Below are 18807 nucleotides of genomic sequence, written 5' to 3' on the forward strand. Positions count from 1 at the left end.
GCAAGAGCAATTAATCAGTGTACACATCAGTCCAGGAGTGCTGGTTATGGACCTGATCCTGCACCCACTGAAATCAGTGGAAGATTTATCATTGATTTCATTGGGAGTAAGATTAAACCCTACAACAAAATCCAAGAACTCAAACTGTACCCTGATCAGCCCACATCGATTACTCTTTTATAATGTATAGAAAAAAATTGAGGTAATTTGCTTCAGATCCCATGCTGGTGACATACTTGAGAACATTCCTGTTCACACAAGCAAGAAAATTATTCACTTCTTCTTATCAGAACATGATATTTATTCAATGTGATACAGTGCAATAAATAGTGTGTTTGGTTTCAAGGTGGTACTTAAGACTATCAATTTTCAGTTACTTGGTCTTCTACATGAAAAACCTAACGGACCATAATATTGTGGAGGGGTTGTCTTAGATGAATTAATGTCACGTGTCTGAAAAGACCCACAGAGTAAATTATTACTTTACATCAATAACAAAACTACATAAAATATATTTTGGATAGTAACTGGACTTTTGGGAATAGTGAATGTAAAAAGAATGGGCCATATTTATTCTTGGTTTAGCACTACTGAAATAAATGAGTTGCCCCAGGAATGAATCTAGCCCACTGTGTTTTGAAATCAACATTTTCAGCTTATATCACAGAAAAATCAATAATAGAATCATTCAAGTACACCTCTACCCCGATATAACGCGACCCAATGTAACGTGAATTTGGATAGAACGAGGTAAAGCAGTGCTCCGGGGGGGGGGGGGGGGGGGCAGGGCTGCGCACTCCGGCAGATCAAAGCAAGTTCAATATAATGCCTAGAACGCAGTAAGATTTTTTGGCTCCCGAGGACAGGGTTATATCGGGGTAGAGGTGTATTGCTGTACAGACAAAGATACGCATGTTGGATTAAACTGACCCTGGTACAGAGGGCCAGCAAAATGCTTATGCTCTAGCGAAGTCTCTCGTTTGACGGATCTAAGTTGCACACTGGCCTTGGAGTGGGCCTCTGCACTAGGGTGAATGTGACCATTTGAAAATAAATAGTTTATGGACAAAGAAAAGTAACATTTTCTGCCCAATATTTATTACTGTGCTGTTCTATATAAGTTTATCTTTGTGCAGTCTCTCTTGCAAGAGATGGATAATAGAAGTGTTCAAATATTAATGTGTCTTTTATTAAAAGCCACAAACACCCTACAGGATGTTTCAGAAAGCAAATGACAGAAACCAAAATCTCTTTGTACGTGCTATTGTACAATTCTATACAGCTGACTCCTTGACTCCTATTCACTCCTTATGTTAAAACTTTTGAAGAGAAATACCCTTTTCACTTCAGACCTCACCAAAATCCACATGTTGTAGCAACTTTGTAGAAAGAAAGCAGTCAGTGAGCAAAATGAGATCTTTGCCATGGTGATATATTCATCCCCGACAACATTACTTTCATTCCAAACTCTCGTGTTTCTATTTGCAATGTATACTATCACCACATATTTCAGAAATCATGGAAGTCAAAGCCAGGTAAACTTCACTGCACACAGGAGGAAGTTTCAGCTACATCTGCAATTGTGATGTGCTACACAGTGGTATGTTGTATCTCCTTCATTATACGTTTTTTAAAAAGTGAAAAGTAATAATGTTCTGGATTTAATATTTTTTTCTGAAAAATTATTTCAAATGCAGAAGGCAACGTAGCTTTTCTCAGATATAGGGAAAGCAATAAAAATGCAGAAAATTATTTTAAGACTCATCCATCATTCAAAAACAATGAGTGTGGAAAGCAGTGCTGCTTTAAGAAGCATCTGCTACACCAAATTCTTGTAAATTATAAATTATCAGAAGGAAAATCAGAGTAAGTGGAACTATGGAGTAGAAAAATTAGACTGCAGAATCCCTGAGGAGAACTGAAATTTTATTTGCTTTATTCACATGCGTAACTGTTCACGAATTTATTGTGGAAGATCAAAGCGGAGAAGCAATTTGATCTGTGTACTGTGTGGGCTAAGGGAAGCCAGGAAACACCAGGAAGGTGCCATCACTGATAGATGGATAATGAATGACTGAGCCATGAATGCATACTTTCAGTGGATTTGTGGAGTTACACATGGCACTTATGGTGCAAGATGCTGTGGATACAGAAACTAAGGAAACTGGATTAAGAAAAAAAAAAAGATGAACCAAAAACGAACAATCTGATGCAATGCAAAGAGATAGTCCCATTATTGTCTAAACGTGTAACAAAGCCACTTTTCCCTTTTTAACCATACCTGATTAAAGGGAAGAGGAGAATGGGAATAATGTCTTCACCACTAAGTGTAATCCACTATTTCTTTCACTATGATTTACAACACTGTTTCAAAGGAATAGAAATCACCTAAATTTGAAGTGGATTAACTAAGTACTGACTAATTTATTTGGATTTCTATGGCACATATACCCTTAAGATATAAAAACACTAATAACTACTGAATAACAAAATTCGGCAAAGATATAGTGAATTACACTTATATTAGGCAGGGAAAAAATATTCAATATTATTTGCTCCACAATAATGATCCATGTTTTTTCTAAATTTAAGAAAAAAATGTAATGGAGAAGAATCTGATCTGAATGGTAGATGGAATCACAATCACTTATTTTTTAAAAGACGGTATATCATTAAAATTAGAAAATGGACAGAGATATAAGCACATGTTACTAGTGGACTGTGAAAAATGTGCTGAAAATCATCAAGAAATTTCAAGGGAAAGACAATGATCTGGTAAGAACAATACCCCTTCCCTGCTCCCCTCACAGCATGCTCCCCCACAAAGAAGAACATGGAGCAAGTCTGAGAAAATTAAAAAGACAGACAGATAGAAAGATCATGAAGACTGAAAGAGTTTATTGAAGGAAAAAGCAAGGATATAGCTGGATGACAGAAACCTATTACAATGTTAGCAACCAATATATGTGTTTAGTGAAATTTGAACATCCCTTTTCTAAAAGTAATACAAGAACTTCAAATGGTTACTACATGAAAGCAATCATGAAAACAGAAATGATACCACATAAAAAGAGGACACGTTAAGTACTATGGCTAGAGAGTCATCTGAGTAGGTACGGCATGACAATTTCTTCCCGGAAAAAAATAAGCTTTATCTCCATTGAAAATAATAATGAGAAATGCTCTGTCTGAGAAATGCTGTTTGAAGATTCATTAATTTTATTTTTAAAGGAAATGCTGCAAGTTCACTGGTGAAATTAAAACGTGCATGGACCATTCCATGAAATAGTAAAGCTCCGTAAAAAACAAAAACCACGAAAACAAAGAACAAAAACACTAAGCAGAAGGGAGGCTCCTAACAGGATTTACATAATTGCACACATGAAATCACACTATGGCAAAACAGCTGATGAAAACTGAAAGCATTCAATAGAGCCAGGCACACACAACACATCGATGGAAACCTGCTTTAAGCCCTGAAAAGCAACAGCTCTGATACTCTAGTCCTGAGTACAGGCCACCAATTACCTTGCTTTGTTTTGTGATGGGGAGAAATATAAGAAGCATGGCTGAGATCTAACAAGTCATTTACATGAGAGACCAAAGACTTTACAGTTTTTGAATTCAGGTCCAGAGGTAAAAAAGTTGAGACTCAATCCTGCAAACAGACACTTACTTACTCATGTCACTAGTTCCATCAAAACCAACAGGACTACTCGTGAGAATAAAAATATTAACATGCATACCTGTTTTCAGGATTGGGTCTGATGCTCCCCAGGTTTGCTCTGATAAATTTAGATACTTTCATAACTCCCCATAACCCCTCTATACATACATGATCTGCATGAAACATTAGTAGTAGGATTCAATTATATTCAGTTATATGATGGCTCTACTGAAGTATTTTTGAACTATGTGTTCTTGACTATACTCTGTGTGGTGTGGTTTATTTGTTTTTATGCAATGCACCTTCTTTTAAGGCTTATGGGGAAATTTATTTTAGTTTTAAAAGAGTTCAAACCAACAACGAGGATGACTATCTCTAAAGTAAAAAGAGTATGTATTACAGAGATTTCCTGCTTTCCGGTGATGGATAAGAGACCACAGAGAGTCACTAAGAAGAACAGATAAAGGCCGAGGCCCTTTATTATCACCTTCAAGGGGCTTCACAATCTGAAGCTTCTCTGGCAGGTAGGAGCGACTGCTGATGGACATTCCTGAATATCCAGTGAATTCTGAAAACCTGGAGTGAGTTCCCAATGACATGATGCTCTCTGTTGGTGTAATGGAACCACTATGGAGTTCACCCTTCTCCGCCAGTTCCCGCAACTTCCTCTCCTGCTCTTCTTCAAAGAACCTCCGCTCTGAGAGGTAATTCTCTCGCCGAAGGGACAGCCTTCGAAGAGCTGTCTCCAAGTCACTAGAACCAGGTGTCCCCGGAGTTCCAGGCTTCTTATTCTTGTCTTCATTTCTAAACACAACAGGGGAAAAAAAGAAAGAAAAGAGATTAAAACAGCTTAAAATTCATCTACTATTTCCCAGGCATTCAACCACCACCAGTTTTACACTTGTCACATGTCAAAATATGCTAGTCTTACAGTGAAGTCTGAGAGGACACACTTGTCTTGTCTTTAAAATGGTTTCCAATTCTGCATATACTTGTTTTGTGAACTGTTTTAATAATAAGCATTTTACTAGAAAGTATGCTCTGTGTTGTAAAGCATACTGGGGAAAAACAAATATTGAATGAAAAGCAAGGCCCTGACTAGTTTTACTTACAAGTTTTTATAAGTCACCTTCACCTTCTTTAGGATCAAGAGAGTTAGCTGTAACTGCATGTAGAACAAACCTCTCGCATGTTAATTCAAACTGGTCAAATATCATGTGTTAAGAATGTTGTCTTGCATTTTCAAAAGTGACTAGTCATTTTAGATGCCTCATTCTGTTGCACTGAAAAATCAGGCTCCCTTTATCATGCTGTCTCAAGTTGAGTGCTCAAACATTGATGCACACCATCTGGTAACTTCATAAAATGTAGGCCATTATGTTAACTGTGACAAATGATTTAAAGGGAAGAGAGATAAATATTAAAATACTTTGCCTGCCTCATATATATTAGAAAACAACAGTGCAGCCTAGCTAGGTAATACTGACCCAATGTCAGAGGATTCTGTTTCTAGAATGATGCTATTGGTCTTGTTGTCTATCACATTGTTGGAGATGTCTCCCCCATAGAAACTGGAACGTGGAGTGCTGGTACAGCTAGAAATGACTGAGTTCATTGCAGAAGACTGGTTAGATCCTGGGATATTCATTGGAGATGGAGTCAGAGATCTCTGCTTGACAACCTGGTTTATGTTTCTCACAGTCTCAAAGACCCGCTTCTGGTGACTGATAAAATACACGGACAGTCAGTAACCACAACACCAAGAAAAACTGTGCCTTAAAACACTGAATATCAGAGAAACAGGAATGGATCAGTACTGATCAATTATATCACAGTTACACATCCAGTCTTGACACCTTTCCTAACATACTTTGGGTCTTATACTTGCAATAGTCAAGTTTCCAAAACATGATTTGTGCCAAAACAACATTCAAGCCAAACCATGTAACATTCTCTCAAATTCTGAAGTACAATTCAATTTTGAAACATTAGGTCTTGGTCTATTGTAACTTTGTCTTTTTTTTTTAAATAGTCAGTTTATTTCATATGCAGGAAGAGAATGCAGCAAGTCAGTAGGGAGATGCAGTCTAGGCTGGTAAGCTTCAATTCTGACTTACTTTTAAAGTTCTCTCTCTCTTTTTCCATAGTCCTCCTGACTTTATAACTGTTTTCATTCAAGAGTAAAATAAGGGGGGAAAGTTTTGAGAGATTAAAAAAATAAACCTGTTCTACCGCAGGTGGCATGTCACAAGAGGCCCCATCACATGGTTCAACCAGCACGCAGACTACACACTTATGGAGCCCCCCCTTCATCCCCTCCCCCCACTCCCAGCTTCCATTTTCCATAGTTAGATTGCAAGGCTATAATAATTAATCAGGAGATTCACATGAGCTATTTGTTATGATTCATATTTGTTTGTCCAATTAGTGAGTATTGAACAGCTGTGTCCTTAGTACAGAAGCTCTACAATAACATGCCGTAAGTATCTCACAAAACTGTGAGCACCTCTAAAATAGCGTGAGGTTGTCCAAGAGGATTTTTTGCCTTTTTTTGTTCACTATTAACAAGGGCAAACATACAACAGAGGGAATGTAAAAAGACAGAATGGATAATACAGATACTATTTCACTGACAAATAGCTGGAAGGGGTTGGTAGTGGTGGCACAAAACATTAATTACATGCAGTAAGAATCTGTGGATGAAGTATACATTAAATAAGACCTACACACTTATTTTGGGGGGGCGTCATCTATACTAATGGAGCTTGAGTCTCTTTTCATTCAGACAAATGTAAGTCAGGCCTCAATGGAGTTACATCAGTGTGTGGGAAGAATCAGGTCCCATGGAGTTTGTATGAGAAACATGTGACATCATTTTGTTCAAGCTTCATTTGTGCTTATAGGCTCAGACTCAAAGTGCACTTAAAGTACTTGAAATTAAGTGTTCTGTTGAATCAGGGCTTCATCTTCCACCATCTCCCCCTTCTTTGGAGAGCTCAGGCTAAGTCAGGATACAGATCTATCAGGTTCTCCTAATTAACATTAGTTTACTTCAAATTACCTCACCTATTTATAAAAGTGTAGGCTGGTTAAATTTGGTGCAGATTATATATAATTTACATCAGTTGACGAGGCCTTTTCTTTTCTGTCAAGTGGTACCAACCTTGGTCTACAATGGATTTAGGCTCTGGAATGAACAGCAGTGCTGCACTCACCTCACCACAAACCAAGATCTTGTTTACAGTGGGAATTTTAGCTAAATATATTATCACTGCTGCTACCACTCTTAACAGGTTTAATAGATGTGGGAGGGAAAAATGCCAGAATGTGCTGAGGCCTCATCATGAAGACTCTCACTTGAGATGCGCAATCAGTCAGCACACTGATGGGAATTTCTGCTATTACTCCCTAGTGAAGAGAGGGGCCCAAGTGACTCACCCCAAATCATTACTCAGGCAAGTCTAATAGGGTAACAGTTCAAGATTATCCCTTTCACTCCCTGTCTCAGTATACACATTTCCATCACATAAGAATTAAAGCAATAATTTCAGAGGGAAATACATCATTAAAAGCTCAGATCTTGTCATACCTTCCTTCAGGGGGACCTACAAAAAAACACCAAGCAGGCAATAGGTTTCCACTCCTGCCCGTGCCCAATGATTATGGGCAAGACACCAAACATTTCCTTCCAAACCTCCAATTTAGCTATTTACTCTCATCTTCCACAAGACCAACAAAGAGAAGTTTACAAGAACTCTTAGGGCAAATTTACATAGCAGATTTTACAGTACCAGGTGGCAGTGTTATTAAACACTTTGGTCTTGCCTATGTAGATGAGACCAAAGAATGTTGCAACCTTTTTACCTGATCTGTAGAAATCTGTGAAGTGGTTTTAACACAATTTAAATCAGGTCTACACAGGCAAGCCCAAACTGTATTATAATGCACCAGGTCACCTAAAGTGTTCTATCAAATGGCATGGTTGTATCGATTGTATTAAAAAGGCTCTTATAGTGCAGGACCCTTGTAAACTTCACATTTAGAATGAAACAGGAAAATGAGGAAACATGTTAAATGCACCCATTCAAAACGCATGGCACAACTGACAAGTCATGCTTTCAGCCTGCAACCTTTCTGGAGAAAAAATGATTTAATGGCTCCATGTTTCATTAAAAGACTGCCTTATTTTTAAATTTCTCTTTTTTAAATATAGGTTTAGCACTACTGAAAAATGTAAGACAGCAAAATTGAAGATGAGAGTCCTTTATCCACAACAGTGAAAGCTTCCCCAAACCATGATGTCAATGTTCCTCAACCCTGGAATGAGAGGGCAGCTCAGCTTCCAGGCCTACTGTCTTTTCTTGGAAAAACAAGCAAGCATCTACAGCGATGACAATTTTTGTGATGTGGACAGCAGTTCTACTAGGAACTGCATTTTGAAAGAGTCTTCATTTCACCCTGGGGTCATTATTCTTCTATCAAATGGTAATACATTTGGGATAAAATCAACTGCATCGACTTTTTTTTTTTTTAAACACAGAATATAGGAGCCAATTATATTGATCCTACGTTACGTCAGGAGAGTCTGGTTCATCCAGCTGCAGTTCTTTTCGCATTGATCCTTCTATCTCTGCTGCCAAAGAGTCCTATCAAAAACAAACAAACTCTTGTCATATCATGAAATTAATATTCCCACAATTTAGTAATATTTCTAGATTTCTAGCAAGAAAAGAAGTTCTAAAATTAAAAACAGATTTCAGTGTTGGGAGACTAAGCAAAAAATATGAATGGCCGATGTAATAACAAATAATAATTACTATTTGTACTTCTATAGTGCCTACCATCGGATGAGTGCTTTACAAACATTATTGCAAATGGCATCACAGCACCACTGCAGGGTAGAGAAGATGAGAAGGAAATGGAGGTACAGGGAGGTTAAGTGACTTGCTCAAAGATGCCAAGAAAATGTATGTGTATAGGTGATAACAGAACCTACATCTCCTGACTTCCAGACCTGTATTTCTGGCATAAAATCATGCTTCCCTTCATGTACAAGTCATTACATATTTAATAGTAGAGTGGGTGGATTTTCCCCCCACTTTTTCTTTCACACACTAAAACTAGAATATATTCATAGGTTTTCTTTTTTTAATGTTCTGCTTATAAAATTGTAATGACTACCTTGGCACAATGTGTTTCCAAGGTTATTAGTGTCTCAGCAGTGTTTAAAAGCTCTGGGCTGCACTTTCGGCCATCAAGTCTTTACAACTGGATACTAATCTCCTGAAATGGACCACATTTTTATTATTACTTAGTTAAATGCTAGTAAGTCCCCAAGTCCATTAAATGCTTAACATCCAACATCCTAAGTGACTTTCTTTTCCCTGACCAATTAATCATTTGAAAAAAAAAATTAACAAAGTATACAACTCCTTCTTAGCTCATGCATTTCACAAGCAGCTACCTGCTGCATTTGTACAATAACCAGTTGTATTTGAGGAGACCTGGATCTTAAATGTGTTTTAAATTGGCCCATACTGGATATTAAAAAGGGAATGTAAGAAAAGCAAACTACAAACTTTACTGGGGATCTACTATGAGTGTACGAAGATGCTCTAGTCACAAGAAGTTTTTTATTGCTCTCTCGTGACAATGGGAAATGGAGAAACAGTGAGAAATGGAGAAAATGACAGAGCCAGATTCTGCTGCTTAGTTACACTGGTGCAACTTTCACACATCTTCACTGCAGTCATTCGGTAAATCTGTGCCACTGATATCAATGGAATTACTTCAGAGATCCATACCAGTGTAACAGAGCAAAATTGCTCTGGAAAATTTTTATGTAGTGTTTTTTTTCATTATTTGTATTGTAGTAGTGCTTTGAGGTTTCACGCTGATCATAAACCTATTACGCTTGGCACTGTACTAGCACATTTAAACATCTTCTCACCATGGGGAAGAGGCCTAGCGAGTGGTAGCGACGTGATATGGCATTTGGCATCGTCTTGTTCCGAAGGTTCTTCAGCTCCTCCTGCGCCTCATGAAGCATTTCCATGCACTCTGCATACTTGTCTTCCAGCTCCCGCAACTGTAACAAGCATAGTCAGAAAGATTCCAACACACTGTGGGCCGTACAATTGCCCTGCAAGTGCCACAATTACTTTAACTACTGAGGGTGGGAAACTGTTTAAAAAGAGAACAAATGCTATATTTATACGTAAATTGCAATAACTAGATATTATTATTTGGGCATATGGAATGCATATGCAACAAGTATAGCAACTATAATGTCAAAAACTATAAGAGATAAAGAACATTTTAATGAGATTTTTAGTGTTCTAAAGTATTTAGACACAATCTTAAATCAAGGCCACTCTAAGACAGTTTTCCATAACTACTTACATTATATGTTAATCTAATATTTAAATAGTCTCCTTTAGCTTTTTTTTTTTTTTTTTTTTTAAACACACACTTTTTGTATGTGAATGTAGTGCCCATGAGAGGTAACTGATCGACAATTTTGGATTGTTCTTTGTGAGTACAGTAAATGCAAATTTCCCCAGGTTGTCCCTCACTCTGCTAACAGACCTACCCTATAACCTAAAGGTGCCAACCACGATAGGTGCAGAAGTTAGTTATACCTTCTACCCCATTTCAATCCTTGTTTTCCCGAGATGGCTAACAAGATCGCCATTTCATGTCAATTGTGTGTGCTCACGGACACACTTGTACATATGTTTATGGGAACAGGGACCTGTCTGAGAGGAATACATTGCTGCATCGAGAAATGGACTGGGACCAAGACCTCATTTCACATAGACCAGTCATGAGGGGCCAAAAGCTTTTTTTGTCATTAGCAGTCTTGGTTGGATTAAACTGGTAATTTAGAAGTGAAAAGCTGCTGTCCTATTACCAAATCATTCTAATATTACTCATGATACTTACTTCTGCCGTGAGCTGACGCTGGGCATCTTTAGCTGCTCCCAAATGCTGGACAAGTTCTTCATTTTCGACTGCACACTAAAATACACCAAACAGTGGTAGACATACTAATACAATGATTACATGTTTTTTTCCAGGACAGCTCTTAATTATGTGAATAGTGAAATTCTCCCACTCTCCTTCTTGTGGGACATTTATATTATATATGTATCTGTATTGGCTAAATGGTCATGAGACTGCATCCACTATTAAAATATTTCTCTCCTCCCAAATTCACATCTAGGCTCTGGGAAATCAATGGATATCCTCTATCTGAAACAGCTATGGTGAAATCCTACCCTGCTGAAATCAATGTCAGAATATCACCTCTAATTACTCAAGATGAATTTAACCATTGTTTTTGATGAATTATATTTAATATGAAATGGGTAAATCAGGTATCCATATCTTTCTATAAGAAAAACCTTAAAGGCAGGTCTGCTTTTTACATTAAAAAATGACCATGCAAGCGATTTAAGTCAAACAAGACTGCCACACATGGGAGAGAAAGGAAAAATTCCTGAGGGGTGTAACAAACATTATTGCTTACAGATTTTGCCTTTTTCTGTAGATCAACTATCTGAGAAAGAAGATGGGTGATCTCTTCCTGTTGCCGGGCAGCATCTTCAGTTTTCTTTGCTAACTCCTCCGAGATACTGGAAATCTGGATGTTTGCATCCCCTTTAACAAGAGAGAAGCAATCACAACTCAACGCCCACTGTCTATAAAAAGAGGAATTTTCTGAAGAATGTTGCTTAATGTAGCAAAATCTTTTTCCAAAACACGGAAAGATAATGTCTCTTTGAGAAAGTAACAACAACAACAAAAATATTAAAAAATATAGAGAACTGATGCTGCAATGTGGGCTGTATACTTGCTAACAAGATTTCCTATTGTGGGCAAAACTGACATCTTGCAAATACAGTGAAGATGGTGTACCAAGGCAGTATGTTAAACTGTGATAGAAACAGTAAAGTTCAATAGTAAGATTCACTGTAAAATTGTTTGCACATTGAAATGCACTGAAAATCGAAACTTTCATTCTATTTCACTGTAACTGGGTTTCATTGTAACATTCAAACACGTTAAACAGCCAGGTCAAACCTATCTTTCTCAACAACAGAAAGATGGGTACATTAGACTAAATTGCAGCAAGAGATTTAGGTCAGACATTAGGAAGAACTTCCTACCTGTCAGGGTTGTTAAGGACTGGAACAAATTACCTAAGGAGGTTGTGGAATAGCGATTATTGGAGCTTTTTAAGAACAGGTTAGTCAAACACCTGTCTGGTATGCTCTAGATCAGGGGTCAGCAACCTTTCAGAAGTGGGGTGCCACGTCTTCATTTATTCACTGTAATTTAAGGTTTCGCGTGCCAGTAATACATTTTAACATTTTTAGAAGGTCTCTCTCTATAAGTCTATATTATATAACTAAACTATTATTGTATGTAAAGTAAATAATAGTGCAACGAGGTGAGCGGGGCCGGCGGCTGGTATCCCAGGCCGGCTGCGGGATGAATGGGGCTGGTGGCCAGGACCCTGGCTGGCAGGGGGCGGGTGGCTGGAATCCCAGTCTGGCTGTGGGCTGAGCGGGGCCAGCAGCTGGTATCCCAGGCTGGCAGTGGACTGAGCGGGGCCAGGACCCTGGCTGGCACAGGGCCAGTGGCTGGAACTCCAAACTGACTGTGGGCTGAGTGGGGCCAGCAGCCGGTATCCCAGACCATCAGCGGGCTGAGTGGGGCCGGCGGACGGGACTCCGGCTGGCAGCAGAGTGCCACTAAAAATCGGCTCACGTGCCACCTTTGGCATGTGTGCCACAGGTTGCTGACCCCTGGTCTACATAGTACTTAATCCTGCCTCAGTGCAAGGCACTATACTACATGACCTATTGAGGTCCCATCCCGTCCTACATTTCTAAGATTAGGGCATTTTTTTAGTGTCTTGCAGTGGAAATTATCGTTAATGAAAAGTTTGCTTTATGCCTAATTTCATGGCTACTTTCCTACTAACTGTGCAGTAAATGAGATCCAGTTCAACTTCATTCAAGAAGTTTTAGAATGTCTGAAAATAGCATTATTTCATGCATAAACTTGTGATCCTAATGGTTTAACTCCTGCTGTGTTTTAAGTTCTTTGAGCCTGATGCTTCAACTGATAGAAAAATAAGAACATATTTAGAGAATTTAGTCCTTTAACACTGGAACATCCAAACTTTGCCAGCAGAGGCGACACGGTCAGCCTGTCAGGAACCTGAAGACTGCACTTAATTTAAATTAAATGGAACAAAATGCAGCAGCTGTCATCGATAATACACAGGTGTGGCCCAGAGAAACTGCAAATCCCAGCACACACTGCTCCATCAAGTTCAAGCAGTTACTGTAGAACTCAATGAGCTGCACTTTGGCTACCTCTACATATATCATAATAAAGCTGAACTGGTATTTTCGTGTTAACCACGGGGAAGAAATGCTAATGTATTCACCTAGCCTCACTCACTAAGAGGAAGAAAAGTATCTTTAAATAAAAAATGTTATGCACATTTTCTTTAAGCCTAAATTGTCTGTTGTGCATTGGTACCTAAGTAGGATTGGAAAGATGAGACTTCTATGAGTAAATGTCCATTTCACTGTACACATACTAACCAATGAAAAAATATTTCCATCGACAATAATCCATATTTACGGACAGGCAAAGAAAGAAAAATGCTGCTTGAAAACTTAAGAGTCAGAATCCAGTGATTTCGACTTTTGAATTACGCTTGTTACAAATAGACTAGTGAATCAATACTAAAAACAGGCCTGATTTGTTGATTTAATTGTATTTACTTTTTATATTTTGACATGTGATGTTGATAGTTTGTGTTTAATGGTTCATAAAGCTTTAATTTTTTTAACCTCAACGTCATTAAATAATTCTCTGACTCCCCCATATTTACTTCCAACTCTGAACATTTAAATAAAAAACCAAAACTTAAAACCCATAATTTCACACAACTGTGAAAATTTAAAATGGATAAAATGCTTACAAGTAAACATTGGTGTTATTAATATTATCCACTGAAACTATAAAAAAAAATGAAATTCTGCCAAGCCTACTAATAAATCATCTGAAAGTTTCCATCTCTTTCAATGCCTGATCATTATGTCTTCATTGATGGCCCATGCGGATACTGTAGATATATTCTAATGTTACATTTTAGTTCAAGGACTTGTACTTAAAGCTAAATTATCTTGACATTAAATGTGGTCTTAAGTGATGTAATTCCAATATGAAATGTGAAGCTGACAGGCTGAAAGATGGCTCTGCCTTTCTCGTACATTATTTCATAAAGTAAAGGTAGAAAAGTGACAAGAATGCAGGGACTTTTAGTTTTTTGTTTCTCTTCTCATGACCAGTCTTAAAAGACAGACAGATAATACTTGTAAGGAAATGAAGGACCACAGGGTAAATGATTCATTTAAATGACTCATTTATGAATTTACAGCTCAACCTAAATATGGCTGAACACAATAATTACAGAGACCGGGTGGATGAGGTAATATCTTTTATCGGACTCACTTCTGTTAGTGATAAGAGGTAAGCTTTTGAGCTACACAGTGCTGTTCCTTAGATCTGTTTCCCAGACCTGAGAAAGAGCTTTGTGTACCTCAAAAGCTTGTCTCTCTCACCAACAGAAGTTGGTACAATAAAAGATATTATCTCACCCACCTTGTCTCTCTAATATCCTGGGACCGACATGGCTACAACAACACTGAACACAACGTCAGATGTGAAAAAGGAGAAGAAAAAAAAAGGACATACTCAGCTCTTTCACACAGTCATTTACAAGCTGCTGTTCTTTCTCTTCGTAAGTAATTGTTTCAGTCTTCAGCTGACAGGCCTGTTCAAAAGGTCCACATCAAAATATGGCACATTAGCATCTTGGTTGTTTTCTAATCTGTTGTAGTGTTTCCATTTGCTTCAAAAAAGCAAATCCTTTTTTCAAATCACAACTCCAGGAAGACAGTGAGAAAACCCCAACTCCCCTTGTCTCCCCTCAATCTCTAAAAAAAAAAAGGGGCCAAATGAACATTCAGCATCCACAGATTTGATGCAGAAATTTGCACCCACTAGGTGTCACTATTTTAACAGGAATGAAGATGACCGAAACCACATGCAGGGAGTGCACAGTGTATAAATTGATCACCTGAACAGATACGTTTTGAGATCTCTAAAATAGATGAAGATATTACATGTTTAAATTAAACACTATATGTTACATTTCATCCAAAGCATTGGCTACGCAATTGGACTTAAGTGTAAAGTGTTCTTTTATAACCCCTGAAGCCAGAAGACTTTCACTTCCAGCCCCACCTTAATTACCCTCACAATACCCACAACATAATATTTACACTACTTATCTTCCCTGGGTGTTTTCATAATAAAGGTGAAGTAGACTGCATATTGATCAAAACATACTTTATAAAAGAGTGACTTACATTTGTAATGGAAAGTTAATGAATTTGTGAATCTGAGAATGGTATTTCATCTAAACACCAATGAGAGTTCGCAAATTATAACATATCCCCAAATATTGTAAGTTCAAAAACTGCATTGAAAAATCACAAATGTAATTACTTATCTGGTACGTGGCCGTCACAGTGAACATATATTAACTCTGACGGACTCCATCAACCCACATACATGTTTTTTATTCTTTTGAACAGTCCCAAAATAAAAGGAAAAATATGAATCCACAAAAAACAATGTTAAAATAATGTTAAAGGCCTGACTTGAAACTCACAAATTAAGGCCATTTAGAGTTTAAGGTAATACTGCCTCTCTCTATACTTAGGTAGGACATTTGTGCCTATTGCTAACACTGGTATGGGTTAAGGATCCTATGCCAACCTGCAGGTACAGCAAGGGTCAGCCATGTTCTAACACCATTTTTTTTTCAGTCTACGTGACCTGCTCAGGTTTTAGGCTATAATACTGTCCCCTAACACGATTATAGAACTATATTGTCCCCTCCACATGAAGCCTTTGCTCTGAATTTCCTGAAATGTATAGGTTTCAGTTGGACTCTTAACACTATTTTAAGATCAAAATTGGTGATTTGCCATATTACAAGGGGATCTGTTATGTAAGATAGCCCTCCCCTATGAGGGTTTCCATTAAGAATATTTATTTAACAATCATCAGCAGAGCACTGGTTTTCAAAGGGAGAGGGAAGCAGGGCTGCAATTATTAAAAACAAAGTATACAAGGGAGTGATTTCACCTCTGATCTAAGCACAACATTCTCCTCTTCAAGGTCCTTAAGTTTCTTTTGAAGAGAATCCAAGTGAAAATAGTTCTGGACGGAGGAGGAAGACTCATTCCTCTTCAACCTGGTAACATAACCATTAACATTTACTTTAGGCCCATTTTACTTGAAACCTTGGAAATGACAAATGGGAAAAGGCTTAACAGAGGTCCCATAACAGCCAGAGCTGTGTGAAATTCAGACTTTTCACTTTAAGTTATTTGTGACAACACACATTTTCATCTCATTTTAAAAGTAACCATGACAATTTTCCATATTCCTCCCACTTCCTGTGGGAAAGCTATTCATCCACAGATATTAGGAAGAAAGCAACCTTCACATGCAGACTTACAAAAAATAATACAATAGCTTCATGAATCACGTTGCACATGCTCCACCTGAATGCTGCAATAACTCTGCAGACAAGTGGACAAGGGCAGGCAGTCTCCTCAAAGTCTGCCGTGCTGCTCAGACAGGTAACTGTCCAGAGAAGACTGTAATCCATGCGTTATCCCCTCCCTCTGCTGTCAAACAGTGCACCATATTTTAGCAATGCCTCAAGTCTTTGCCAGCCAAAGCAATGTGAGTATGGAGGTTAGTCTTCCATCACTTGGCCAGATTTTCCCCTGCAGACAGAAAGATGGTATGGTGGGGAGGTACATGCCAGGTAGCTCACTGATCCTGTGGGGTGGTCTATGCGAGCCCCAATGTGAGTTAGAGCAGCCTATGGTATCATATGCCACTGTCCTCCTGTCCTCCTTTTTCCTTCCCTCCCCACATTCAAATCAGTTCAGTTATTCCAATACAAACATTAACAAATGAAAATGTGTGGCGCAAGTTGGAGGTTTAAGTTATGAATGTAGCTTTATTCCATTCAGGATTAATTTTGCCACCCTCAAGGGTATCAACACTGCTCTTAAACTTCCTGCTATTATCCCTGAAAGGTTCAGATTCAGGAAAAGTGAACTGAGCTGATAACTTACGGTGTTGAGCAGATGGACTCTGGCTCACTTTCTTCAGCAGCACTGGTATAAAACTGAAGCAGCTCATCCTTCATGGAAAGTTCATGGCGTAACTGAGAAACCTGAGCAAAAAAGAGCGTAAATCTATCACTTCCCTTCTAAACATATTTATATTTTTAATAATTAAATCAATTTGTTTTTCATCTTTCATATGTTTCCTTCAGACTAGTCAAGAGCCCACTGTACCACCCTGATGAATGGACTGGAAACAATTTTTACTTCTTGAAAAATCTTTAAACAGTCATTTGATTTTTTTCCCCTTTCTTTTTAAAGAAAGCAAGAATCCAATTACCCACTGCTATTAAAGGAAACAAGAGAGGCAAATGGTCTGTCTCATTTCACTCCATGAGTCTGATTCACCGTCCCAGGTTTACACCAACATTACTCCATTGATTTCAATGGAGTAAAGCAGTTGTAAATCAGGCCTAGCATTTCTTTTCTGCTGCATCTGACACAGTGATTATAACCATTTCACTTGGACATGGTCCTGGCCACCATTATCCCTGCCTTTGTGACTTTCAGACTGGATTATCATAATTCTCTCCATATAGGGTTACCTTTCGACACCAGTCAAGTTTTAGTTGGTGCAGAATGTAGCAGATCCACCGTTTAGTAGGTTTTGCCATAGGGTGCACATTACATCAGTGCTGCATAGACTGCAAAGAACTATTAGCTTCTGAGTGCACTTTGACTCTGAAAAGTGATTCTATAGAAGTGGTATCATAGAATCCCATGCTTATTATATCTTACTCTGTATCAAATGTGCTCATTTTAGGAATGAAAAGGTGTAGATTTTTTCTTCTTAATTGCCAGCTCTGCAGAAACAATCTAAAATCCAAAACCCATTTTATAAGTCCTCACTCTGATGAGAGGTCCACTAACCACGAGCAACAGTTTGCAGGATGAAGCCCATTATTTCTCCCACACTGTAGGACTAAGTATTTATTAACATGAAAACATCAATTACATCACATATTTTATTCATTAACTAGATAGAGATCATCTTATCTTTCATATGTTACCTTTTGCTCTAGTGGATTAAAAGTCTTATTTCAGAGTAGTATTTTCCCCCCTTCTGACTGTAAAAGAGGAAATGAAAACTAGCTCTGATGAAAAACAGTCTGGAAATGAGTGTGGTGGGCTCAACCCACCAAACACTGAGCTTTAGCAAACATCAAACACTAACTCAGGTGTAATATCTAGCAATTAAATGAAAATTACAAAGCTCTACTGTTTAAGAGTGACCATAAACTGCTGGTCACTGGGCTGACAGTCCCCACGGAGGATGAGTTAGCTAGCACTGCATTAGCTGCTGCAGGAGCACACAACAGAGATGACTAGAACAGGAAAGAAGTTTAGGGTTAAATAAAGTAAATAGAATAACCCAGAATAACTAGGAAGAGCAAAAATCCAACAATCTCCTTCCACTCTATCCTAGACTGACAGTTCACTTTACTCTGGCTCTTAGATCAGATTTCAAAGCAGGCAGGATTAGGTTGTACATGGTAATGTCATATTTCAGCAAAAGGACAGAAATTTTGATCTTGAAGCTGCAGCATCCTTAATTTTTAAACACTGCAACACAGCACTGGGTGGGCAGGCTTTACTTGGGAAGCTACACTTATTTGTGCTACCTAAAGGTTGAACAGTTATTTCTGCAGTCAACGCAATTTATAATCAAGAGAATTTGTCCAATACAACATTGAAGACTCTAGTAAAATACTTCCAAAACAGCAGGTACCCGGTGACTAAAGTGCACCGACATACAGTACAGCATTTTGCTTCAGTGCACTCACCTTTTGTTCTCTAGTGCCAAACAGTAGGTCTGAGTCTCAGTTTTCATAATTTAGT

The 18807-nt window shown here is 38.2% G+C and overlaps 1 protein-coding gene across 8 annotated transcripts in view; it reads right to left on the reverse strand.

The window, feature by feature from the left end:
- TRAK1 (trafficking kinesin protein 1) overlaps positions 1–18807 on the reverse strand; it is a 112518-nt gene that overhangs the window by 19359 nt on the left and 74352 nt on the right. For all 8 annotated transcript variants that reach the window (XM_054019570.1, XM_054019569.1, XM_054019566.1 and 5 more), the window contains 9 exons: positions 16918–17018; positions 15911–16019; positions 14450–14528; positions 11199–11329; positions 10613–10687; positions 9618–9755; positions 8237–8313; positions 5155–5391; positions 4155–4471 (listed from right to left, as the gene is read on the reverse strand). In XM_054019570.1, coding sequence (XP_053875545.1) covers positions 4155–4471; positions 5155–5391; positions 8237–8313; positions 9618–9755; positions 10613–10687; positions 11199–11329; positions 14450–14528; positions 15911–16019; positions 16918–17018 — 1264 coding nt within the window. The remainder of the gene's footprint in view (positions 1–4154; positions 4472–5154; positions 5392–8236; positions 8314–9617; positions 9756–10612; positions 10688–11198; positions 11330–14449; positions 14529–15910; positions 16020–16917; positions 17019–18807) is intronic.

This window comes from Malaclemys terrapin, chromosome 2 (genome assembly GCF_027887155.1).
Source record: "Malaclemys terrapin pileata isolate rMalTer1 chromosome 2, rMalTer1.hap1, whole genome shotgun sequence".
In the NCBI taxonomy this organism is placed as follows: Eukaryota; Metazoa; Chordata; order Testudines; family Emydidae; genus Malaclemys; species Malaclemys terrapin.